At 42.0% G+C, this 26,226-nt stretch overlaps 1 protein-coding gene across 1 annotated transcript in view; it reads left to right on the top strand.

Moving 5' to 3' along the window:
- Nucleotides 1-26,226, top strand: part of DCAF8 (DDB1 and CUL4 associated factor 8) — a 57,291-nt gene that overhangs the window by 24,713 nt on the left and 6,352 nt on the right. The window contains exons 4-10 of the mRNA XM_045298434.1: nucleotides 2,410-3,080; nucleotides 4,123-4,263; nucleotides 5,283-5,377; nucleotides 17,174-17,284; nucleotides 24,998-25,070; nucleotides 25,514-25,571; nucleotides 26,086-26,193. Of these exons, the coding sequence (XP_045154369.1) occupies nucleotides 2,410-3,080; nucleotides 4,123-4,263; nucleotides 5,283-5,377; nucleotides 17,174-17,284; nucleotides 24,998-25,070; nucleotides 25,514-25,571; nucleotides 26,086-26,193 (1,257 nt within the window). The remainder of the gene's footprint in view (nucleotides 1-2,409; nucleotides 3,081-4,122; nucleotides 4,264-5,282; nucleotides 5,378-17,173; nucleotides 17,285-24,997; nucleotides 25,071-25,513; nucleotides 25,572-26,085; nucleotides 26,194-26,226) is intronic.

The following is a 26,226-nucleotide window of genomic DNA, read 5'->3' as shown; positions in this document are numbered from 1 at the left end:
TATTTCCTTTTACTTTCCTCTTGTCCCACTATCATGCTCAGCCTTCATTTGGGTTTCAGTAATTCCTCTCGGTTACATTGCCCTGGATCTAGCCCTACCAGACCACCTACACCCTCCTCACTATCGATTTTGGATCACTTGTTCCCTTGTCCCTGGGTTTGTTAACACCCTTTTTCTGTCCCTCGCCTCTCCTTCTCCCCTCACCTACAGAACTGTTGGTCCCGTTGTTTTCTCCTCCAGATTGTTTATCCCGCCTATCTTATCTAAATAAACCTGCAGAGATAGTAATATGCACAAAAAACAAGATAGAGCAAAACAAAGCAACAAAAGAAAACAACAACAACAATAAAAGGAAAAGCCTGTAAATAGTCCAAGGTCTGTTTGTTGACCTTTATTAGAAGTGTTTTCTGGTCAGGTCTATAAGGTGCCATGCCCTGGCCCCAAAATCTATTTTTGGTATTCCCTGGGAACTTTGTTGCTCTGTTCTCCTTTCTGTTCTGTTGCACACCCTTAGTGTTTCCCCTCAGTGTGGTGTGGTCAGATCAGGTGCAATTTCTGCAACGTGTTCTCCAGTGTTGTCCCTGTAGTGCTAGGAGTCAGTGAGGGATGTCATGTCTCATAGTGGGACCGGCCCTATGGTCCTCTCTCTGCTTTGGCTGCTCTGAGCGGGAATGTTGTCCTCAAGGCTTGGTGGGTCAGGATGTGCTCCTCTCTCTCTTCCTCCCCTTTCATTTGCTCCTGTGTGCTCTGATCAGACAGGTCCCTCTCCCTGAGCTGCAGCTTCAGTGCTGTCCTCTGAAGTGAATTCTTTTGCGGAGAGTGGGGGCTGTCCACGTAGTTGGGATTGGGGCTGGCCCCTGAGTTTTAAGTACTTTTTGAAAAGTGATGTTTGTTTCTCAGCCTTCTGTCACTACTTGAACACACACTCACATTCACATATATAAATGTATATACATATATATACTCACATATATTTAAATCGGTTGTTTCTGTATGGATTTTACTTAAGAATTTATTGAAAAGGAGTTTCTTTGCTTTAAGGATTTTCAGAAATCACAAATGTAGATGACTGTGCAAGGCACTCAGACGCTGAATCCTAAGACCTCAGTGTGATGTGAGAGTTTAATCGCTCACACAGGAATCACACAGCTGGTGGCCTTTTTTTTTGGATACAATGAAATTTTTAGTCACCAGAATAGAGAAAAATGGTATGTGCAGAGTTTAAACCAGGCGTCCTCAAACTACGGCCTGCGGGCCACATGCGGCCCACCGAGGACATTTATCCGCCCTGCCGGGTGTTTTTGCCCCATTTGTTTTTTTACTTCAAAATAAGATACGTGCAGTGTGCATAGGAATTTGTTCATAGTTTTTTTTAAACTATAGTCTGGCCCTCCCAATGGGTCTGAGGGACAGTGAACTGGCCCCCTGTTTAAAAAGTTTGAGGCCCCCAGGTTTAAACTCTCATTTTCCCCCTTTCTCACACCCTTACTTAAGTTTAGGTTGGATATGTGGTCATTTTAACTCAAGAACATTGCCCAAGAGCTCGTTGAAGTATGATTTGACTGTTACATAGAGGAGTGAAGTGTCTAAAAGTAGTGAGCCAGATCCCATGAAATAGCTTAGTTGGTAGTGGCTTATGCAATGAACTTTTCTTCTCAGGTAACATTATAGTAGCCCTGCTTTTTATCAACTTTATACATGCTTCCTATGACTCTTTACAACAGTACTAAAATTGTTAAAGTATTAGAAATTCATCAGAATATGTTCTCAGCTAAAACAGCTTCAGGTGATGAAAGTTCGCACTTTTTCCTTACACTTCCTTCCTGATAACTTTTGTGTTTGATCTCAGTGGTGAGTATCATAAATTGGTCTTAGGGCAAAGAAATTTAGGATTTAGCAGGAAGAGGAAGTAGTAATGCTCTTGAAATGGGAAATGGTATCAATTCCACATCTTAAGTCAGAATGTTCTTAACCAATTGTTTCCTCTTTCCTTAATTTGAGGACTAAACCAATCATTCCTTGTTTCGAATTACTGTTCTTTTTCCATATATTCAGTTTACTTCTCTAACTTGTAGGTTCCTATCCAATAGAACAGAGCCTAAGATGATTGTAGCAGGCATACTTTAATACAACTTGCCACTGTTTCCTCCTTGAGAGCAAGTTCTCTGCTTGTGTTGAAGTAACTTTATTTTTGTAAGAATTTCGTCTTAATCTTTTCGATTTCTTGTCCTTCACAAGTTTCCCCCTCAAAAGGCACTCTGTAAGTGTTTGTCATGAAGGCACTCTGAACGGGTAGGTTTCTGGGTCTTTCAATGTGTTAATTTCATAGTAGGAAACAGGAGGGATATCCTTCTGATTGCCATTCTGTTTATTTTTCCTCTTACCTCCCCATGGCTCGCTAACATTCAGGAAGCTTGTCCAGCAGTCCAGAGGAGATGTCTGGAGCTGAGGAGGGGAGAGAGACATCCTCGGGCATTGAAGTGGAGGCCTCAGACCTGAGCTTGAGCTTCACTGGCGATGATGGTGGCCCCAGTCGCACTAGCGCAGAAAGTCGAGGCACAGACACAGAGAGCTCCGGTGAAGACAAAGACTCTGACAGCATGGAAGACACCGGCCATTACTCCATCAATGATGAAAGCCGAGCCCACGACCGCTCAGAGGAAGAGGAGGAGGAAGAGGAGGAGGAAGACGAGCAGCCTCGGCGCCGTGTGCAGCGCAAGCGTGGCAATCGTGAACAGGACTCATCAGACGATGAGAGGGCTCTGGAGGACTGGGTGTCCTCAGAGACATCAGCTCTACCCCGACCTCGCTGGCAAGCCCTTCCTGCCCTTCGGGAGCGGGAGCTGGGTTCCAGTGCTCGGTTTGTGTATGAGGCCTGCGGGGCAAGAGTCTTCGTGCAGCGTTTCCAACTACAGCATGGGCTCGAGGGCCATACCGGATGTGTCAATACCTTGCACTTTAACCAGCGTGGCAACTGGCTGGCCAGTGGCAGTGATGATCTGAAGGTGGTGGTGTGGGACTGGGTACGGCGACAGCCAGTACTGGACTTTGAGAGTGGCCACAAGAGTAATGTCTTCCAGGTGAGGCAAGGGAGCAAGCTTGCACTTAGGAAGTCAGGCATGGGTTAGACAGGTCTGAGCTGCTGCCTGGAATTGAGGTAGGAATTGGACCTCAGGGTTCTTGGCCATCTCTTGATAGCGCCCATAATGCTTTAAAATGTTAAGTGTACTGAGAGTCCCATGATAACCTTTTCTTTCCTTAAATGTAAGGACTGTTAGAAGCTTCCTTATATGCAAGTTACTTGAAACTTACCAGTCGTGTTTTAAATAGGCTGTGTTAGAAGACAGTGTAGTAAGACAAACAGCACAAGCTCTTGAGCCAGACTGCCTAGGTTCAAACTCTGACGGGACCTCTCACTAGTTATGTCATCTTGGCCATGTCTTAAGCTCTACTTTAAATTTATTTACATGTAAAGTGCCAATAATGCGTAGGATTATGAGGAGTAAGTGATGATTGAGGGTAGCCACTTCGAACCTTGCCAGGTATTTAATTAGCATCTGATAAACATTAGCTTATATTGTTGTTATTCCATGGATATTTTATTCTTTAGCTCCAGCCACCACGTTTGAAACATCTCATTGGTACTAGCTATTTATCCATAAGCATGTTTCTCCTTTCCCCAACATCCTCCTGGATGCCCCCCCCTTTTACCAAATTCCTTTTCTTCCTAAATCAAGATAAAGTACCTCCTTTGCTTCTGACTTTTCTCCGTGTTAGGTACAGACTTGGTTCACCAGAACAGTTACTGTGTGCTACAGATTCAACCAGCCCCATGGAACAGGCTCGTCCTCGCTAGAGGACGTTCTTTTCCTCCCCTTTAACACCAAGAAATAACTGTGCGTTAACTCACTGTTCACAAGGGTGTCAAAAGTTCTTGAATTCTTATTTTTTAATCTGTTTTCTGTGAACTTTCTGAAGCTGCTTCTTATAAGAGTGGGAAAGCCGAGTTTCTTGCTGTAGCATTAGAAAAGGGTGAATTAGGTCATCATCACAATTTCACCCCCGCAAAGTAATTTCTTCACTTCCTTCTATGCGCCTCTTTTTTCATTCTTGCCACTGCAGGCCAAGTTCCTTCCCAACAGTGGTGATTCTACTCTGGCCATGTGTGCTCGTGATGGGCAGGTGCGGGTAGCTGAACTCTCTGCCACACAGTGCTGCAAGAACACCAAGCGTGTGGCCCAGCACAAGGGAGCCTCTCACAAGGTAAGTAAGCTCAGGTCTCCAGTTTTGGGCAGTTTAAAGCCTTTGTGGGCCTCAACCAAGCCCTTCCCTGATCCTGTGCCCTTTGTTTCCTCTATGTTGTACACGATGGTGCTGGTGCCCTCCTCACCCTAAAAATCAGCCACTCAGAACTTGTTGGAAGGCAAATATTTTGGTAGATATGTAGATTATGAACGTGCAGTATTTACTTGGCTATATCTAGACCCTAAATTGAGCTGTTGTTGGTTTGGAAATCTTTGCTGTCTCATGCCTTCTAAGCACATTTTATTGTGCTTGTCTTTAGAACATCTTAACAGTCTCAGGGAATTAGTGGTTAGCTTCTCATATGTGAAAGTTGTTAACTCTTCTGCTTACAACTCTTAACTTACAAAAAGCACTGTTTCTGGAAGCCTTGTGTAGAGCTACAAGTATAAGTCAATCACTCAGTGGGTGGCCTCCTGTGAGAAACTTGGAGCCGCTCAATCTCAGGGTAAGCACTTTGTTTACATGCCATCAAAAGAGAATGGCTCTCTTATAAACCTTAAACAAGTTATGTGAGTGGTCCTGGAATGTCCTTTAGGGGTAATATTGAACTCTCTGGGTTAGATGCCTCAGGAAATATAAAAACTACCTAACCTCAGCCTCTTATATAATTAATTCATAAAACTAAATCATAAAACTAAAGTGTTGGGAATGAAACTTGGACTGCTGCTCTCTCAATTGAGAGTGTGGAATAAGCCCTAATGACTGATGTTTCGAACCCTTTGGTACCTCTGTTCAGATTATTCGGGTACCTAACTGAAAGTCAACTGTATTTTGCCCTGTGTAGAATAAACAAAGTACATAATAATTCACACAGAACATGGAGTATGGGCTTAAATTGCCTCCTTTCCTGGGATTTAACAGCAAAAAAGGTGGACATTTTCTTGAGACATTTTATATGCATCTCTTTTTAAAAGTGAAGATCTAGACCTCTAGTTCTCCTCTTTAGAAGCCGCATTCTTTCCCTTTTTGTCCGTCAGCTGGCCTTGGAACCAGATTCTCCCTGTACGTTCCTATCTGCAGGTGAAGATGCAGTTGTCTTCACCATTGACCTCAGACAAGACCGACCAGCTTCGTAAGTACAACAGTGATTTTCTTGACAAGGTAGAGTGTTTGGCCTTGAAGATACTCCGTGTCCTAGGCAGTTGTCAGCTCTCTGGTTCATCAGAATCGTTCCTTTGCGCTTAAGTGGGGGTAGTTTAAGGCTTAGGGGAAGTCTGTATTTCCTCTGGTTCTTTGTCTATTTCTCAGCAGGGTAATTATTTTGTTTTCCTTCATTTTTGCTATTCATAAAGTTTTCAGGGGTTAATTCCTCAGACGTGGGTAACTGTTCTTAGTGTGGAAGCTCTGCTGAAACTTATGTTTACTTAGGGGGAGATCCTGCTGGCATTTGAAATACCAATCACATACATGCCTTATATATTCGTGTATAAGCCAAGTTTTTCAGCACATTTTTAATGCAGTTTTTGTGGTAAAATTAGGTGCCTCGGCTGATATTCAAGGTGGCTTATACTCGAGTATATCCGGTAGTTTCCTACATCACAGCAACACAGAAGCCACCACAGTATGACAGAGAGTGTCAGTGTTTCATTCTGTTGGACATAGAGCTGTTGTGACCGCCACCACCTTCACTTTAATTGGTTGAGGATTGTCTGTTCTCCATTTACCTGGGTACCACTCAGCTTCTCTACAAGAAGCGTGATTCTACTTTGAAGGCTCTACAAAGCAGCTTAGGTATGATAGAATCTTGTATACTCTTCAGTTTCCTTACATAAAGGAACATGCAGTTAATTGGTAAATCTTGAACAAAGTATTGGTAGCATAAAAAGTCCACTGCCATCAAGTCTAATTCGACTCATCATGACTTTCTATAGGATTTCTGAAGCTGGAACTCTTTTCAGGAGTGGAAAGCCTCATTTTTCTCCCATACCGGTGGATTTGAACTACTGATTATGTGGCTAGGAGCCCAATTCTTACTTGACAGTGTCACCAGGTTCCTTATTGGTAGCACAATAGAATTTTATCATGCCACAGCCTATACTTACATGTATCTGAAGCTCATGGATAAATTATATCCCCTTTCAATGTGGTGTAACCCAAAGAACCTAGCATCTTGTCTACGTCCAGGCAAACATAGGCCAGCTCAGGCACTACCAGTTATGTGATCTTGGCAAGTCACTTAACCTTTTCTGAACCTACTTCTTCATCTTTTCCAGTAGCACAGTATCTAGCTCCAAGTTTCGTATTGATTAGGTTGTAGCTACTATTATAATTATTTTCTTTTAAAAAAATTATGAGGATATAAAAATATATCCTCATAAGAGATGCGCATAATATGGATAGAGTATAAATGCCATTTCATGCATACTCTGTCTCCCATTTTCTAGCGGATGGTAACTGTACTTAGCAAATTTGGACCTTTTCAATCCCTTTTCTATGTGTTTGTGTACCTAGGTAATATATAAACATACATTTCCACATCAGTGAGATAATTATATGCATATATAAACTTTAACAAAATATCCATTGCTGTTGAATTGTTTCTACCTCATGGCAACCCCATGCTGTCAGTAGAACCATGTGCTCCATAGGGCTTTCAAATTGTTGGTACCTGTGTATATATTTTAAATTTTTGTAATTTTCATGTAATCTGCTTTAGAGATCTTTGTATGTCAGGTCGTAAAGGCCCATTTCATTTTTAACCATAGTATACATGCTTTAATCTGAGTGTATCACTATTTAAACTGTTGCCTGGTGCCACAGTGGTTTAAAGTACTCTTTTGCTAACAGAAATGTTGCCGGTTCAAACCCACCATCTGCTCCACAGCAGAAAGCTGTGGCAGTCTGCGTCCATAAAAATTGAGCGCCTGACAACCCCCCTGGGACAGCTTTCCTCAGTCTTAAGAGGGTTGCTTTGAGTTGGAAACAACGACAGTGGGTTGGGTTGGGTTTGGTAGGGGGATATCTAGATCATTTACTGTATTATTCGTCTTTAAAAATTATTTTAATTAAGTATATCATTACTAGTAATTGTTCAGGGTGATCACTAATTTTAGTTAGCATGTAAGTAAGTTTAGGGAACAAAATCTAGTGTCATCATTAGACTTATTTTTAGATAAATATTACAGAGTTGTCTGATAAATGGAAAAATGCTAACTACGTAAATGATGGGAATGTTTTAGATTATACTGGTTATTTGCAACCCTCAAAAGATGAATAATGGGTTTGTGCTGGAAATAGCCAGAAGCCTGGTTGATGAGGGATCTGTCTTCTAGCACTAACTCTGTCTTTTACACATTTGAGAAAATAATTTATCTATGAAACTGAATGGTGTTTGTTGTTTCCATTTGTGAAGTTCTGTGTTTTTTGTGGTAATCTGTGATAATGATTAGAGTAGGGAGGAAGTTCAAAGATGAAAGATAGGACCCAAGTTTGTCAGATCTGAGTTTTTATCCTGTGTATCAGGTTCAAAAGGAAACCACTGAGACCAGAAGGAATTGGAAATCTGGTTCAAGTTATAGGCAGACCAGATGACTTGAGTAGGTTATTGAATTTGGAATGAAATGATGTAGGCAAAAAATATGGCTGAGAGTTGACCATGAATTGAAGTGTACAGACTATGATAGAAAGGATCAAAACTAAGGGGAACCATGTCTTTGGCCCCAACTCTAGAGTTGAGCAATTAAAAGACCAGTAAGTCTTCAGAAAAGATTCGCCTTAGGGTTAGGAGAAATAGAAAAGGCTGGACTAGCACAGGGAGCTTGCTGTGAAGGGCATGGCCAGCAAACCAAGCTGGTTTTACGTGTCAAGCTGATACCTGGACCAAGCTTACGTCAGAGGCAGTTTTGTGTGCAGTTGACATGGGGAAGTTTTCTTTTGTGTAAACGTGATAGCTGAGTCTGGTAGTTAACAAAATTGGCCTAACACCTTGGGAAATAAGTTTGCTTTGGAGTTGAGATGGGATGATCCTTAAAGCCAGTGTTGGAACATAGAACCTACTCATTATTTTAAGCAAAATTTGTTAAAATGTACTCCTGTGGTTTCATGTACTCTGCCTTCCCTCCGATGGGAGGAATTAATCATTGCCAGGATTACTCATTTTTACAACTCCTCTGCATGTTTCTTGCAGAGATTATTCCACATATATCTCTCGGGAGAGAGAATTGTTTGTTTTAGGTGAATAAACTGAGGCCTAGAAAATTGAGCTCTCTTTGTGAGGATCGCTCAACAGTAAAGCCAGTGCTTCATACCCTATTCCCTTAGGGTTGTTGGTAGTGTAATGGTTACATTAGCAGTTCAAAACCACCAGCCAGCTCCTCTGGAGGAAAATGAGGCTTTCTAAAGAGTTACAGTCTCAGCGACTCTCAGGGGCAGTTCAAGCCTGTCCTATAGGATTGCTGTACAGTCGTTAAAATTGACCCTCAGTGGCAGAGGTTTTTTTTTTGTTTTTTTTTTATGGTTTCTTCGCTTTGCTTCTCTAGGCTCACCTTGCTCTGAGTGTGCTCCTGCTCTTTTGAAAATCTAAGTTGCTGAGGAAATGAGATGGCACTATGAAAAGGAGAAACTCCTATCCCGTGCCAGGTCTCAACCCCTGGTTAGCATAACCACTTCTCCACAGCGCGTTTGATTTAGAAACTGTTATTCTTTGAACATGTCTTCTGCCTTCTGCTTTTAAGGTTGTTGTTTTTTTTTCCTTCCTAAGGGCATTCATTTTCAATGACCTCTGTACACTGCTCTCCTACTGGAAAACTAGAAATTTTGAAAGGAAATTAAATCTTTCCACTTTGTCTAGAAAAGTTCTAGGCGAGAGTGACTTTGACCATGTAGAGGGATAACTAAAATTGTGCCTTTGTAAAGAAACTCATTGTCATGGTTATATTTATTTCAGCTTCCATAGCATCAAAAATGAGTAAATCCTTAGACTCAAAAACAAAAACCAAAGCCCAGCTCCCTCCTACAGTTTTTTTAAACTCCTTTCCTGTAAACTTAACTAATGTTCATAGCATAATACGTTTGACCTGTTAGACACTTAGATCTGGGAAGAATGTTCACAGTGCCATCTTTAACCTAGAGAACAAGTTAGGCTATTTGGCCGTGTTATTCGAAGTCTCTCTCTTTTTCTTTCTTTTTTTCCCTCCTTTAATTTTGGACTACAAACTTATTTAAGAGATGAATGTTGGAACTGTGTGTGACCTCCTCCCTGGGGGACAGACAACCGAAAAGTGGGTGAAGGGAGACGTCGGACAGGGCAAGATATGAGAAAATACCTATTTATAAACTATCAAGGGCTCATGAGGGAGCGGGGAGCGGGGAGGGAGGGGAAAAATGAGGACCTAATGTCGGGGGTTTAAGTGGAGAGAAAATGTTTTGAGAAACGATGTACAAATGTGCTTTACACAATTGATGTGTGTATGGATTGGGATAACAGTTGTATGAGCCCCTAATAAAATGTTTTTAAAAAAAGAGATGAATGTTTCTGAATGAAGTGGAAATGAATGCCACCCACTGCTGTCACTAGCCCCAGGTGACTCGGTTTGCCCACGTTCCCACACTAAATCACTGGTTTCCCTGAGGTTGAAATTGTGCCGTGGATACAATGAAGTGCCTCACTCCTTGCTGCTATGACGGAATGTTGAGCAGTGATTTAGGGAAGTGGCCTGGGTAGGGAGAAGATTGATAGCCCTGCTGGTGATAAAAAGGAGAGGGGTGGGGGCAGTGGTACTAAGGGAACCTGAAAGATTTAGTATACAGCATTTCACTAAAGGGAAGCAAGTTGAACTGCTTATGCCTAAGCCTTGCACATAACCCTCCTCACTGCCCCTTGGGATTTATTTTCTACTACGCTAGCTGTTCATTTAACTCTTGATTTGACTTCTTTACATATGTTAACAGGGAGAAACCATGCACATTGGGTTTGTTTGACCTTTTAAAATTTTCTGGGGTTTTCTTGAGGCACCTTGCCCTCTTGAGGATCACTTTACTTGTGTTACAACCAGAAGAATAATTTAGATACGGGTTTTCAGCCTTACAAAGAGCGGTCTTCATAAGCACTTGTAATTTGCTTCAGATCAGGGAAGAAGAATGTGGCTTTCCTTTGGATTACCACTGTGCTAGAAAACTGGCTTGTCATTTTTCAGGGTGCACTTTATAAAAAGTATTTTTATTTTGAGATACTGTATATACTTGTGTATAAGCCAAGTTTTCCAGCACATTTTTAATGCAGTTTTTGTGGTAAAATTGGGTGCCTTGGCTTATACTCAAATGTATATGGTAATTGTAGATTCACATGCAGTTGTGCTTAGTTTCCCCTAGTGGTAACATCTTGTAAAAATACAGTAGACAATATCACAAACAATAATTGATATAGTATTGTCAAGACAATGTTTCCATCACTACGAGAGGACCTTCATCTTTCTCTTTTGTAGCCATAATCATTTCCCTTCTGCCCTTATCCTCTCAATAACCTCTGGCAAGCATTAATATGTTCTCCATTTCTATAACTTTGTCATTTTATTATTTATTTTAATTAAAGTTTTTCTTGGGGGCTCTTGCAGCTCTTATAACAACCCATACATCGATGGTAGCAAGCATGTTTGTACACATGTTGCCATCATTTTCTAGACATTTACTTTCTGTTGAGCCCTTGGTTTCAACTCCTTTTCCCCTCTCCTCGTGACCCCTGGATAAATTATGAAGTATTATTAGTTTCATATCTTACAACAACCGCTTCTGTTGTTTGTCCCCTTGGAATGGGGGGAACTTTGTCATTTTAAAAATGTTACATAAATGGACTCTTAAAGTCTGCATGCAACCTTTTGGAATTGGTTTTTTCACTCATAATTTTTTTGAAATTCATCCATGTCACATATATCAACACGTTGTTCCTTATTGCTGTGTATTCGTTGAAGTATATCTGGGTTCCTTCCATTTTGGGGGCACTACAGTATAAATTTCTCTGTGAACAAACGTCTTTATTTCTCTGTGATCAATACACATGAACAGTTGTTGGATCATATGGTAATTGTATGTTTAGTTTTGTTTTCCTTACAGATTTTATTCTGGAACAAAACAAGGACTGATTCAACAGTTTCTAAGTGTACTATTCAGTGAGGCTGATTATATTCTTTGACTTGTGTAATCATTCTCACTCTCCTTTTCTGAATTGCTTCTCCCCCTTTAACATCAACTCACTGCACCCTGAGGCTTCCATCTGATCTTCTAGTTGCGGTTTCAGTTTGACCCCATATAAATCGTTCTTAAAAGAGCACAATGGTCAAGGAGGATCTTTATTATTAGTTAAAACTATCGCTTGCTTTTAAGATGACTTCAGGTGATAGTTTTAAGATTATCATGGGGCAATAGTTTAAGGAGTTCCTCCACCCTCCATGGCTCCAGGAAGTCTAGAGTCCATTAGAACTTGCGTTTCCCCCCCTTTTGATCAGGATTCTGCTATGAACTCCTGTTCAGTAATGGTAGCCCAGCCCCCCAGCACCTGGAATTTTTCTGGTCTCACAGCCAAGGAGGCAATTAGGCACACCTTTCATATCCTTCTAGCCCTGATTCTTCTTCCTTTGTTGTTCCAGGTGAATAGAGAACCCTCGTAAACTTTTAAGACCCAAGGCACTATATAGAAAACTGAAACTTGGAAGACATTATTATGCTAGTTAAGGAAAATGAAACCATGACCCTAAACATCTAAACCAATGGTTTTCAACCTTCCTAATGCTGTGACCCTTTAATACAGTTCCTCATGTTGTGGTGAGCCCCCAACCATAACACTATTTTCATTGCTACTTCGTAACTAATTTTGTTAGTTATGAATTGTAATGTAAATATGCAGGATGTATTTTCATTGTTATAAATTGAACAAAATTAAAGCATAGTGATTAATCACAAAACTGTAATTATATATTGTGAAATATTTATTTCTAATTACAAATAAATGAAATTTTGTCTTGAAGCATGGTGTAGCCTGGGTAACAGTCTTCACGCAGGAATCTGTGTGTGTGTGGACTCTCCTGGAGATGGATAGAGGAGTGGTGTCTCAGTTCCTAAGACCACCGGAAATAGGTTTTTTCCAATGGTCTAGGGCGATCCCTGTGAAAGGGTCGTTAGACTGCCAAAGGGGTCGTGACCCACAGATTGAGAACCGCTGATATAAACCAAGGCACCAAGTCCCATGAGGTATTTGATTGTATAAGCAACTTCAGCAGCTACTTTTTTCAGTCATTGTTGTAAATATATCTGATCCAACTTTTGTTTCTTAATCATTTTGTTGGGGGTTCTTACAGCTCTCATAAACCATCCATCCATCTATTCTGTCAAGTACATTTATACATATGTGTCAGGGCTTTTGGGGCGCGAAGCAGAATTAAAGGTCCAATTGGTAAAGTTTTAGAAGCAGGCTTTATTGAGAAGCTTGCGGACGGGTTCAATAACTCACGTATTGAGCTAATGAAACCGCGCGAGGGGAATTTCTGGCTGCGTTTTTATATCCCCTGGTGGCAGGCACAGCTGCACACAGGGACTTCAAAGGGAAGCGCTCATTAATTTTATCTATGGGTCCGGGATGGGTGGAATAAACACATCTTCAAGGGATGCAGGGAAGTGGTCGTTAATCTTATCTATAGGTACCGGGGTAGGTGAAGTAAACATATCTTCAAAGAACATTCTTTCTCGGGGATATCTGGTTCTCAGAACTGGTGATTTTCAGCGAGGGGAGGGGAGGTCGATGTGAGGGAGGCCCATGAGAGGTGAGTTCTGAGAACCAAGAAGGTGCCGGATTCAAAATGGAGTCCCTTGTGCCAAGACCAGGCAATATGTTTCCATCATCCTTTTCAAAACATTTTCTTTCTACTTGAGCCCTTGGTATCAGCTCATATTCCCCCCCTCCCTTGCCTTCCCCCCCTCATAAACACTTGATAAATTTTTTTTAACACTTGATAATTTATAAATTACTATTTTTTAACTTCTTACAACGACTGCTGTCTCCCTTCACCCACTTTTTTGTTGTCCGCCCCCCTATGAGAGTGTTATATATAGATCATTGTGATCGGTTCCCCCACACACACACACCTTCCCTTTACCCTCCTGGTATTGATACTCTCATTGTTGGTCCTGAGGGGTTTATCTGTCCTGGATTCCCTGTGTTGTGAGCTCTTATCTGTACCACTGTATATGCTCTGATCTAGCTGGATTTGTAAGGTAGAATTGGGGTCATGATAGTGGGGGTGTCGGGTGGTGTGGAGCATTAACTAGAGGAAAGTTGTATGTTTCATCGGTGCTATACTGCACCCTGACTGGCTTGTCTCTTCCTTGTGACCCTTCTGTAAGGGAATGTCCAATTGTCTACAGATAGGCTTTGAATCTCCACTCTGCACTCCTTCTCATTCACATCGATAGGATTTTTTGTTCTGGGCCTTTGATGCCTGATACCATCGACACCTCATGATCACAGAGACTGGTGTGCTTTTTCCATGTGGGCTTTGTTGCTTCTCAGCTAGATGACCGCTTGTTTATCTTCAAGTCTTTTAAGATCCCCAGATGCTATATCTTTTGATAGCAGGGCACCATCAGCTTTCTGCATCACATTTACATATAGCCAGGGACCATCAGTTTTCTTCGTCACATTTACATATGCACCCATTTTGTCTTCAGCGATCATGTCAGGGAAGGTGAGCATCACAGAATGCCAGGTTAGTAGAACGAAGTGTTCTTGCATTGAGGGAGGCCCAATGTCCGTCTGCTGCCTCCACTTGAGTGGAGGCCCAATGTCCGTCTGCTGCCTTAATACTTAACAACTGTATGTACTTAGATCTATTTCCCTATCGTTAAATATGTATTTACATATGTACATGCCTGTATTTATACCTCTATAAATGTCCTTTGTCTCCTAGTTCTTTCCTCTATTTCCTTTTACTTTCCTCTTGTCCCATTATTATGTTGGGCCTTTATTCAGGTTTCAGGAATTCCTCGCTGTTACATTGCCCTTGATAAAACCCCACCAGACATCCTACTTTCTCTTTGCATTGATTTTAGATCACTTGTTGTTCCTTTGACCCTGGGTTTGTTGGCACCCCCCTTCTTTTCCCCACCTACCCCTGTCCTGTATTCCCTTCCGCCCGCCCCCCACCCCCCAATGTCGGTCCTGTTGTTTTCTCCTCCGGATTGTTATCCCACCTATCTTATCTGGCCCCAGAGTCTATTTTTGGTATTCCTCCAGGACTTCATTGCTTTGCTCCCCTTGCTACTCTGTTGCAAGCCCTTAGTGTTTTGCCCCGGTGTGGTGGGGTCAGATTGGGCACAATTCCCACACTGTCTCCATTGTTGTCCCCCATAGAGCTGTGGGTCAGTGAGGGATGTCATGTCTCGTGGTGAAGTAGGCCCTATGGTCCACTCTGCATTGGCTGCTCTGAGCAGGAATATTGTTTTTGGGGCTTGGTGGGCCAGGCTGTGTTCCACTCTCTCTCCTTCCCTTTTTCGTTTGCTCCAGTGTGTGCCGATCAGAAGCACCCCTCTCCCTGAGCTCTAGCTTCAGTGGTGTCCTCTGGAGTGCATTCTTCGGGGGTAGGGTGGGTCGGGGAGGGGGGTTTGGGGTTGTCCACTTAGTTGGGATTTGGGCCGGCCCGCGGTATGTAGCATTCACATCTAGGCACACCCTGTTGAAGTCTGGTCCCTCTCTCCCTCTCCTGTGGAAATACAAACTACACCCTCCCCTTGGGTGGGTTAGTGCCCTGTTCCTCCCTACCCCATCTTTCTTTTTCTCTTCTCCTCCTTTTTAGTAAACAGCTAATTAACAGCAATAACATTGATTAGCTGTCCAACTTTATCCTTAATCATTGCAATGTTTTCAACACCATTAGTCCCCTTTCATTTCTCCCAGCCCTAATAACCACTAGTAAATGTTCTCTATGTGTTTGCCTTTCCTACCTTTATGAGGGGACTTTGATGGCGTTGTGATTACTCAGTGGGCTGCTTTCACCGCAGTGTCAGCAGTGTAACATTACCAACCACTCCATGAGAGCGGCAGGGCTCTCGACTCCTGTAAAGAGTTGCAGTTTTGGAAACCCACGGGCAGCTCTCCCTTGCCCTGTAGGGTTACTATGAGTCAGAGTGGACTCGATGGCAGTGAGTCTGTGTGAGGTCATAAAATATTTCTGGTTGGCCTCCTATTCTCAGAATAGTGTCTTCAAGCTATATCCCTGTTGTAGCATGTTTCGGGGCTTCATTTGTCTTACTGAGGGGTGTTTCATTGTGGGCATGTGTACTATATTTTGTTTCTCCATTCATTTGTTGATGAGCAGTTAGCTTTTTCCCCCACATTAGGCCACTGTGAATAATGCTGCAGTAAACAATGGTGTAGGTCCCTGTTTGATTGTACACTTACAGGTCTTTGAGAAAGAGACCTATGAGTAGAATTTCTGGGTCATGGCAGTCCTAGTTTTAATTTTCTTAAGGAACTGCCACAGTTTTCCACAATGTCTATACCATTATACATTCCCATCAGCAATGAATCAGGACTCCACAGTTTTTCTCACATTCCAGACGATTTTCTGGTTTGTTTTAGGTTTTTCCTCCCCCTCCCAAATCTTAGCCCTTCTCTGTGGGAGGGAATTGCTATTTCATTGTGGTTTTGATGTGCAGGTCTCTAATGGACAATGATGCCAGTCATCGCTATATGTGTTTGATGCCCATCTGAATGCTGCCTTTGGTCAAATGTCTGTTCTTTCAAGTCTGGTGCCCATTTAATATTTGAATTTTTTTGTTTTTGTTCAGTTGTCAAAGCCATATATATAAATGAATGGATATATATATATATATATATATATATATATATACATACACATACACACACACACACACAGATTCTTGCTGGATGTATGATTTTCAAAGATATTCTCCCAGTAGGTAGTTTGTCTTTTTACTTTTTGATAATTTTTTGAGGACTAAAAGTTTAAATTTTTTATGAGGCCCCATTTATTTGTGTATTTATGATTTCATTTTTTTGTCTTTTGCTGTTTGTGCTTTTGTTATTAGAAAATCCATTGTTAAAAAGCTAGATTTCCCCTGCTTGTTCTTTGAAGAAATTTTAAGGTTTATGTATGCACATTTAGATCCCAAGAGCTTGAATGAATCTGTTTTGTGTGAGACATGGGCCATACCATAGTGTTTCATTTTTCTGTATGTGGGAATCCAAATTCTCCTGATACTATTTATTGAAGAGAATGTTCTTTCTCTACCAAATGGACTTTAGCCCCCTTGTTAAAAACCAGTAGGTCAGAGATGTGTGGGTTTATTTCTAGGCTCTCTGTTCTATTCCACTGGTCTATGTGTCTATTGTTATCCCAGTACCAGGCTGTTTTGTCAGTGTGCATTTGTAATTCTGGGTTTTCAGGAATCTTGGAGATAGATTGAACATTAACTGTTTTGTAAAGCCCGCTCTTTCTCTGGATTCTCCTTCCAATCCTCCCTCTTTTCCCAGGTGATCAAAAAAGTGCTTACAAATACAGGGTGGGAAGACGAGAGTCGTATTTTCTGTGCACCAAACTGAAGCGCCACGAAGAGAAATGTTTTCATGTACCTTTAGCCTGTACATCTCGAGGAGCATCAACTAATGACGTCCATGCCTATTTTTTGTTGGTTTAGTTTTTCTTTGTTTTTTTTTGTCCCCAAAGTAGTAAGGATATGGGGTGGTGATGATTTTTGGCTTTCTGTGTTTATTCCAAAGGTAAGAAATTAAAGCAAGAAAACTTTTTTTCCAAATGAGAATCTTGATTTAAGTAGCCTTATCTGCAGCTCTCTTTTGCTCCTATACTTGATTAGACCATCTGGAATCTGGGGAGATGTAATGTACATTTTTCTAATCTTCCAGGAAACTGGTGGTGACAAAAGAGAAGGAGAAGAAAGTGGGACTGTATACAATCTATGTAAATCCCGCCAATACCCACCAGTTTGCAGTAGGGGGACGAGATCAGTTTGTAAGGTGAGTCTCTGGGTCTTGGGGGTCTTTGTGAGTTGGAATTGTGTACCAGAAATCATGCTCTTAAAATTTTTTAAACAGTTTTATTGCCAAATTGACATATAATTTACATATCATGCAATAGTCTAAACATATTGAAAAGAGTTGTGCAAGCATTGCTATAATCAATTTTAGAGGAGAATTTGACTTCGATGCATTGTGTATACTACCAGATTCCCTTATGGAAAAGTCTGGATTGCCTGGGTCCATCTAGATTTTTTTGTACCATCTGCCAGAGATTTAAAATTTTTTCTTCTGGGGCATCCTGTTCACTAATGTAATAGTCTCTGAAGGTCAGCTTTACAGAGGACAGATAGTTTGAGAGAGGTTTCAACAAAGCAACGAAGGCATAAAGCCAGGGTTATCGGAAAGGGCTGTTAGTAAATATCTTACACCATTTTTCATACATAAATTAGCATGTTAGAAATCTTGAGTGCTGTTTTTGACACGGGCATACTCAGCGTGATCTGCTTTTCTTGGTAGTGATATCTTTGTCACTGTGAACATCTTTCTGTAACTGTTATTGAGACATGTCCTGTGAAGAACAGGGCTTATCAATTCAATCCCCATACAAGGAGGCTTCAGAAAGTTGGTTCAAGGAAAACTCCATTGTCTTTTAACTTAATTTTCCACGAACATTATAAAGTTCCTTTGTATATCCAGTTAACTTACTCCTTATTCTAAGTCATAAACTGTCCCATCTGTACCTCGGCCTATATTAGCTGTATTTCTTTGGTCAACAGAAGTAATAACAGTTTGAAAAAGAAGAAGGGAAGGTCACTCAAAAAATGAACAGCTTTCTGCTGTGTGTGTGTGTGTGTGTGTGTGTGTTGCCTCCTTGAAGATGGGTGAAAAACATTATCTTCATAAAGAAGAGCACATTTTTATAATTATCCTGAGACTAATTTTACTAATTAGAATCCTAGGGATCTAGTAAATTTACCAAAAACATAAGAGTGTTTTATCTGTTCCACAATCCTGCCACACGCACATTGTCCAGCCTTGTTGCTTACTCTCTTCCCTGCTTTCACAGCTCCTTTCCTGTGCCAGTTGTCAGATATGTCGTGATAGTCATTTTATTTTTTACTCTGAAGCTGTGGATCTACAGGGTAGTTGTCAGAACCTTCAATGGCTACTTCCTTCACATCAACCATTCACTGAGCTTTCTAATTTAATTGGAATTTCTTAGTTTCAAGGTTGCTATGTCCTTGGAGAATTCCATCACTAGGACCTAGATGTGTGTAGGTAGATGGAAGAGTTGATTTATTTGAAAACTGCAGTTGAAAATGCCCTATTCAAAAATTGATACTTTCCTAGAATTAAAGTGAGCTGAGAAAGAGTTTGTGCTTTTCAGACAGTAGGAGAGATACTCATGCCTTCTGTCTCGTACCAGCCACAGTGCAGTCTGCTCCCTGTGGCAGTGAAGGGGCTATTTATTTGGTAGAAACGTGCAGGTTTTGCTTGGGCAGGTGGTCTTCTCACCACTCCAGCTCTTCTCTGACATCCTTTCTCCTCCCCCTCAGCTTCTTTGACACCTCTTCAATTCAGCCATTGGGACATTTTGGGATTTTTCTCTTTCTGGTTCCTTCTTTGAAAGAATCTGAAGAGCTCATCATCCAATACAGATTTGAAAACATTTGCAGTCAATATTTTACATCACGGCACATTAACTTTTTCAGCCTAAAGGAATTCCTTTAAGGAACTACAGAGGCATCCTTATTTATCCTCCAGGCTTTTGCATCACGAATACTGACTGAATTTCAGTTTAGGTTTGTGAGGCAGTGTTTTAAGAGAAGCCTCTGGGGAAATGCTGGCCTCGGGCCAAAAGGAAAAAAGGTCAGCAAGTCGATGAGGTATTGGTTCAAGTCCCTGCTACTAAATCCTCCTTCAAGTTGGTTTAAGGTTTACAGGCACAGGGAAATATAGAATGCATCCAGTGGTTCCTGTCGTGGGAGAAATGGCAGTGTGATTGGTTGACGTGTAAATTTCATACTAAAGGATATGGTACATACTGTGACTCATAAAACATAGGTGGCAAATCGATCCTTTGCTCCTGAGCTCAGCAACAGGAAAAGGAAACGAGACTAAGAGCAGGTGGACAAACGCACGAGGTGAGGCAGGAGAGAGGGACTCAGTAAAGGCACAGTAGAAGTAAGACTGTTGGGAGGAAGCTGAAGCCATTCTTGATTTGAAATGTCCAGATTCTGCTTTATCCCCAGAAAAGAGAGGGAAACTCTTATTCATTTGGTTGTCGTCATTGTCTAGCACATGGGCAAACTGTTTTTATTGGAACTTAGCCATGGCCATTTGTTTACATATTGCCTCTGACTGCTTTCATGCTATAGTGGCAGAGTTGAGAAGTTGCAGCAGAGACTAGATAGACTGTAAGCTTACAATATTTACTGTCAACACTTGAAAAGGTTTACCCACCTTGGTCTATCAACACGCGAAAATATAGTGAGTCCTTTTTTAAAAAAATTGTTTTATTGTGAGCTCTTACAGATACTATAACATTCCATATAGTTCAGTCACATCATGCACTGTTGTAGAGTTTCAAAACATTTTCGTGCTTCTTGAAATATCGTGAGTTCTTGTAATCACGAAGGAGTCCTGGTAGCACTGCAATTAAGTGCTTGGCTCCAAACTGTTCGCTGCTCCATGGGAGAAAAGATGTGACATTCTGTTCCCATGAAGATTACCTCTTTAGGGGGAACCCTGTGGAGCAATTCTCCTCTGTCACTGAGGGGCTCTTTGAGTTGGAATCAACTTGATAAATAACACAACGGCAATAAATACTTGAGTAAGAAAGGGAAGGATATTCCCATAAAGAAGGGCAAAGAGCAGTATATACTGAAGAGTCCCCTGGAGAGCTTTTATTTTTATATATATTTTAACACACTTAAATTCTTTTGCAGTTTCTGATGGCTCAGTAGCATATGAGAACTACTTATTTAGACTTAGTTTTGAGTGGAAGAAAAATTTAATTGCCAGCTGACAAACTTGACTATGCATCAGTCTTTTTTGTTGTTCATTTAACAGACATTTTCTGGATATTGTACTCTTTATGCATTCTATGTAGAGTATTAAGCAGGAGGCTGGACACTACAAAGGATCTATTCATTAATGCATTCATTAATTCAGCCAGCATTTACCAAACACACTCTGCATGTGAGATACAGACTTTACATAGTCTCTGCCTCCAAGGAGCACGCTGGAGAAACAGCTATATAAGGATTAAAGATAGGAAGTAATTTCCCCAGTTTTACTCCGCAACTAAGCAAGCAGTGTTAGTATTTAAACTTAGGTGAGACTCTTTAAATACAGTGGAAACCATTTTTTTCTACTGTCTTCACATATGTGGTGTTAAGGATAAATGAGAAGTTAGCACTTCAGGTTGGGGGCAGAAATATGTGTGGAGGTAAGATACAAGGTATAAAAAGAACATGGTGTGTTCAAGGAAGCTTTTTTTGTATAAGGTCTTTGAGGAAATAAAATGATTGGGGGAAAAAAAAAGACCTTTGAGGAAGAGTAGTAGGCAGCCGTAATAAGAACTTTTGGATAGTACAAAATTACCTAGGGGATTTAGACAGTTTTACTTCAAATATTTCATTTAGACATTTGAAACTGAATTCTGGTGACAATATGAGGAGAGAAATATGAAGGATACGATAGCAGTCTAGGCTGTCCATTAATTCTGACTCACAGCGCCCCTAGGAGAGTGTCTAAGGCAGTAAATCTTTACAGGAGCCCTGTCTTTCTCCTGTGCAGTAGCTGATTGGCTCAAAGCACTGACCCCGAGGTTAACACTTAGCTGAGAATGCCACCGGGGCTCCTTGGAGAAGATACAGTGAGAAGTGACAGCGAGGAAATTAACTGTACAGGACAGAAGGGATCTGGTTTTGGGTTTGGTTACCTGAATTTACCATAACACCATGAATTCAAAGGAGTCTTAGTGGTGCATTGATTTAGCACTCAACTGCTGACCAAAGTTGATGATGCAAATTCAACAACGCCTCCATGAGAGAAAAGACCTGTTGATCTGCTCATATTAAGATTCCAGCCAAGAAAACCCTGTGGGTCAGATCTCCCCTCACTTACACTGATGCTGGGAGTCAGAAGTGACTCCATGGCACACAGAAAGATGACGATCACTAGTAGAGGAGGGTTTTCCTCTTATCATAATAACGTACCTCCTCATTCTTTGAGGATCGGAAGGGCTGTCCTATGAGTATTTCATTAAAACCTTACTTCACTCACCAAACAGCCCAGATTTTGCCCCATTAAATGCACCCCAGCCCCCAGCCCCAAACTCAGAGCATTGAAAAGAGACACAATTTGAATCCCTCTGGTCACTCTCACTGGCTCACATTAAGTCAATTTTGACTCGTAGTGACCCTATAGGACAGAGTAGAATGACCCCTTTGGGTTTCCGAGACTATAAATCTTCACAGGAGCAAAAAGTATAATTTTTCTCTTGCAGAAAGGCTGGGGGTGTCAAACTTCAGATCTTGTGGTCAGCAGTCTAATTAATGTAGCCCACCACACCACTAGGGCTCCTCTGTGACTGATGCCCAGACTGCTGTTTGGATGTGATGTGAATTGTTGAGCAGAGGAGTTTTCAGGGAAAGATTAGAGAGATGGAAAGAATGTCTTCAGCAGTGTATGGGCCTAGTTGGAGGATATGTCAAGAAATAGTAGCTTCACATTTCAATAGTTTTTTAAATATTTTGTAACAATACTTTCTGACTTACCCGTGTACAGTCAAAGTAGATCTTACGACCAGCTCTTCGGGGAGCATCAACATTTGAGGGATGGACAAAAGACAATTCCTTGAACAGCATTATGGAGTGGTTGGATATTAAGGGGAAAAAAGCTGTTTTGTGGAAGGAGTAGTCGGCAGGTCTGCAAAGTAACTTGTTGGCGTTGGCAATTCACTGCTTTTACTGTGGGGTGTCTGAGTTGGCATTGACTCCATGGCAGTGAGTTTTACTAGAGGAGTTTCATGGCCAAGTGAGGGCCAAAACCATATTGCAGTGGGTTGAGAAGTGAATAGGAATTCAAAATATCTAAGGTTCATTGTTCTTTTCACTAATTTGAATGTAAGAGGAAGGAAAGAGGAACCAGTAGGAAAGGTCAATCAGTAGAATGAGGGTTTTTGTTGTTTTAATGGTCAGGCAGTGATGAGGAAGAGGTTAAGAAATGGACTAATCGAACAAGGTCTCTGAAGGGTTGAGATCGAGTATGGCTTTGGCCATTCGTGGCCTCATGAGAGGCGCTGAGTCCTAAAGGAGAGACTATAATGTGTGATGACAGGGACAGAAGTCATCTTCTGCCTCACTCTGAGCCCCGAGCATAAGAGTTGGCATATAATCAATGGAGCATTTGAGTGGAGGATTAATTTAGGAGAGTTGGGTTGGGGAGAAGGGACAGTGAAAGGAATGTGGTGCTTCATGGTAATAAAGAACTGAGACAGTCTTAGGGAGAAAGGTGGTGGTTTATAATAGTTGCTTTGGAATATGGGAGAGGGAGGCCTGGCCAAATAAGATTTCAAGGATTAATTAATTAATTTCAAGGATTGGTTAATTAATTGACTTTTATATAGCATGATCTCTACCTTTGAGTAGAGATCATCACTGGGGAGGTGACGTACACAAAAAGCTCTATAATGTTTGCTGTTTTTGTGAAAATAAACAGTAATTCATGAAAGTAAAGCCGTGGTTCTCAACCTTCCTTAATGCCATGACCCTTTCATACAGTTCCTCATGCTGTGGTGACCCTCCAACCATAAAATTATGTTTCTTGCTACTTCATAACTGTAATTTTGCTACTGTGATGAATCAGGAGACCCCTGTGAAAAGGTCGCTCGACCCCCAAAGGGGCTGAACTGAGTCACTTCAAACTGATATAACTGAGGAAGGGCCTGGGTGAAAGAGCTATAGTTTGGAGAAGCTTGAGGCATGAGGACTTGCAGGTGGGGGAAGAGCATAAACCAGAGGCTAGGTTGGGGAAACAGACTTTTTCTCCCGTACTTCCGGCCGACTGTGCCCGCATTGCTTTGCTGCTGTTCTCTTAGGTGCCACCGAGCCACTTCTGACCCAGAGGGACCCCAGGCACACAGAGGGACTCGCTGCTTGGTCCTTCACCCACTGTTGCAGCCACTCTGTCAGTCCATCTCTCGAGACCTTCCTCTTTCTTGCTGCCTCTCCACGTTGCCCAGTGTGATGTCCTTCTCCAGGGACTGGGCTCTTCTGACAGCATGCCCAGAGTACATGAGACCCAGTCTCGCCACCCTTTCCTCTAAGGAGCGCTCTGGCTGTACTTCTTCCAGGGGAGATTTGTTTGTGCTTTTGGCAGTCTGATCCTTTCAGTACTCTTGTCACCATAATTCAAGTGGTTCAGTTCTTCTTTGGTGTTCATTATTTGATGTCCAACTTTCACACGTATATAAAGCCATTGAAAACACCGTGTCTGTCTATGTGTCGGACTGTGGTTGCTTGTGTGTTGCTGTGATGTTGGCAGCTGTGTCAATGGTATTTCAAATGCCAGCAGGGTCATCCAAAGTCAACAAGTTTCAGCATAAGTTCCAGACCAAGAACAGGCTACAAAGAAGGAATAGGCTGTCTGCTTCCGAAGACTTGGCCCCGGACATTTTTAATTTTAATTTTTAAAAATTAAAACATAATTTTATTGGGGGCTCTTAAAATTCTTATAACAATCCATACATCAATTGTATTAAACATATTCATACATGTTACCATCATTTTTAAAAGATCATTTTATTGGGGCTCAGTTATTATCACCATCCATCCATCCATCGTGCCATGTATATTTTACCTTTGTTGCCATCATCATTTTCAAAACATTTTCTTTCAACTTGAGCCCTTGGTATCAGCTCATTTTTTCCCCTCCCTACTCCCCCCGCCCCCCATGAACCCTTGATAATTTATAAATTATTATTATTATTTTTTCATGTTACGCTGACTGGTATCTCCCTTCACCCACTTTTCTATTGCTAGACATTTACTTTCTATTGAGCCCTTAGTATCAACTCTTCCCCCACCCCACCCCCTCGACCCCTTGATGGATCACATCTTACACTGACCACTGGCTCCCCCTATGGTTTCTGTTATCCGTCCCCCCCTTGGAGGGGTGTGTGTGTTTATGTGTTCATCATTGCAATTGGTTCCCCCTTCCTCCCCTCTCTTTACCTTCCCCCTACCCATTTGGTATCACGATTCCTGCTCCTGTTCCTGATTTCCATGTGTCGTGCGTGAGCTCTTATCTTTTATCTGTACCTGTGCACATGCTCCGGTCTAGACCGAAGTGAGAGGCAGCACTGGGGTCATTATGGTGAGGGGTGAGGAAGCCTCAAGGAGCCAGAGAAATTTTGTGTTTCATCGGTGCTTTACTTCTCCCTGGTTTACTCATCTCTTCTCTCTGTGGAAGGATGCCCTATTGTCTCCAGATGGGTTTTGGATCTCTGCTCCGACGACCCCCCCTCGTTCTCAGCAATATGGTGTGTGTGTTTGATTGTTTGTTATGGGTCTTCTGATGCCTGTTACCTGGTCCCAGCGACACCTCATGATCGCAATACAGTGTCTTACTGCTATATTCACGTGTAACTCTTCGGGGGATTAGCTTGTATGTTTTGACATTTTCATACTTCCTTCACCACAGGATTTATGACCAGAGGAAAATTGATGAGAACGAGAATAATGGTGTACTCAAGAAGTTCTGTCCTCATCACCTGGTAAGATTCATGAAGGACCATTGGCTTCAAGCTTCCCCGACGTCCCCTAAGGCTGCCCCTGAACAATGATGTGGTAGGAAGAACTTGGATTTGAATCCTGGTTCTACCACTTGCCAACTTTGTGCCTTGGGGCAGCCACTGTACCTTAGCCTCAGTTTTCCTATTAACAAAATAGAGATAATGATAACTACCTTGCACCATGATTGCAAGACCTTAAAATGATAGCCTGTATATAAAATGCCTAGCACAGAAGCCAAACAGCAGAAACCGTAGGAGTCTTCCCCTGGAGGTGGTCATGTTTCACTGGGGTTGCACTCCTGTCTCTGTCTTTTTCTCTCAATCTCTGGAGAAAATATAGGAGACTTGGAAGGAAAACCTGTTTCCTGAAGGTGATATAAAAATGGGGGGGTGGGGCATCAGTCAGTATCTGCTCCTTATTGCAGGTGAACAGTGAGTCCAAAGCAAACATCACCTGTCTTGTGTACAGCCACGACGGCACAGGTACGTGAGCAGGGCCCAGCTCCTAGGCTGGCATGCCCCCTCTGTCCAGGGAGCTGCTGAACCAGTGAGGCATGTGCCCTCCAGAGCTCACCACTGTGCTGTAGCTCCAGGAGGAGCAGCTGGGAGTAGGTGTTGATGGTGAGCACGTAGTGGGAGGATGCAGCAGATGCCCGTGGAGATGCCAGGCACCACTTGCAGAAAGCTGCAGGTGATGTTTGACAGGGACTGTCCTGGAGCCTGGGCTACTTGCCTGAATAGGTTCTTATATCTTTGATTCATACCCGAGGTAATAGTTACGATCTTTCTGAGCATTCTTCCACACCTAGGTTGGCAGTGTGTTCCTAGCCTGTCCTATACAACCTGACTTGCCTGCCTTTCTGAGTAAAATGGGTGCTTTACCTGGGTATTAGGAGGGGACACTGCTGGCAAGAAGCCCTACCCTACCCCCCACCCCCAGCTCCTGGCCCGTTTTTTTCAGCCTTTTCCTTCACTGCTGTGTGCTTGTTCTTGGCAGAGCTCCTGGCCAGTTACAATGATGAAGACATTTACCTCTTCAACTCCTCTCACAGTGACGGGGCCCAGTATGTTAAGAGATATAAGGGCCACAGAAATAATGCCACAGGTGAGGCTGTCTTCCTTGGTCTCCATGGCCCAT

This window comes from Echinops telfairi, unplaced genomic scaffold (genome assembly GCF_000313985.2).
Source record: "Echinops telfairi isolate 266 unplaced genomic scaffold, ASM31398v2 ScPeMD7_7425;HRSCAF=8463, whole genome shotgun sequence".
NCBI lineage: Eukaryota > Metazoa > Chordata > Mammalia > Afrosoricida > Tenrecidae > Echinops > Echinops telfairi.
The sequence above is the reverse complement of the archived record's forward strand: the minus strand, read 5'-3'. Positions and strand labels throughout refer to the sequence as shown.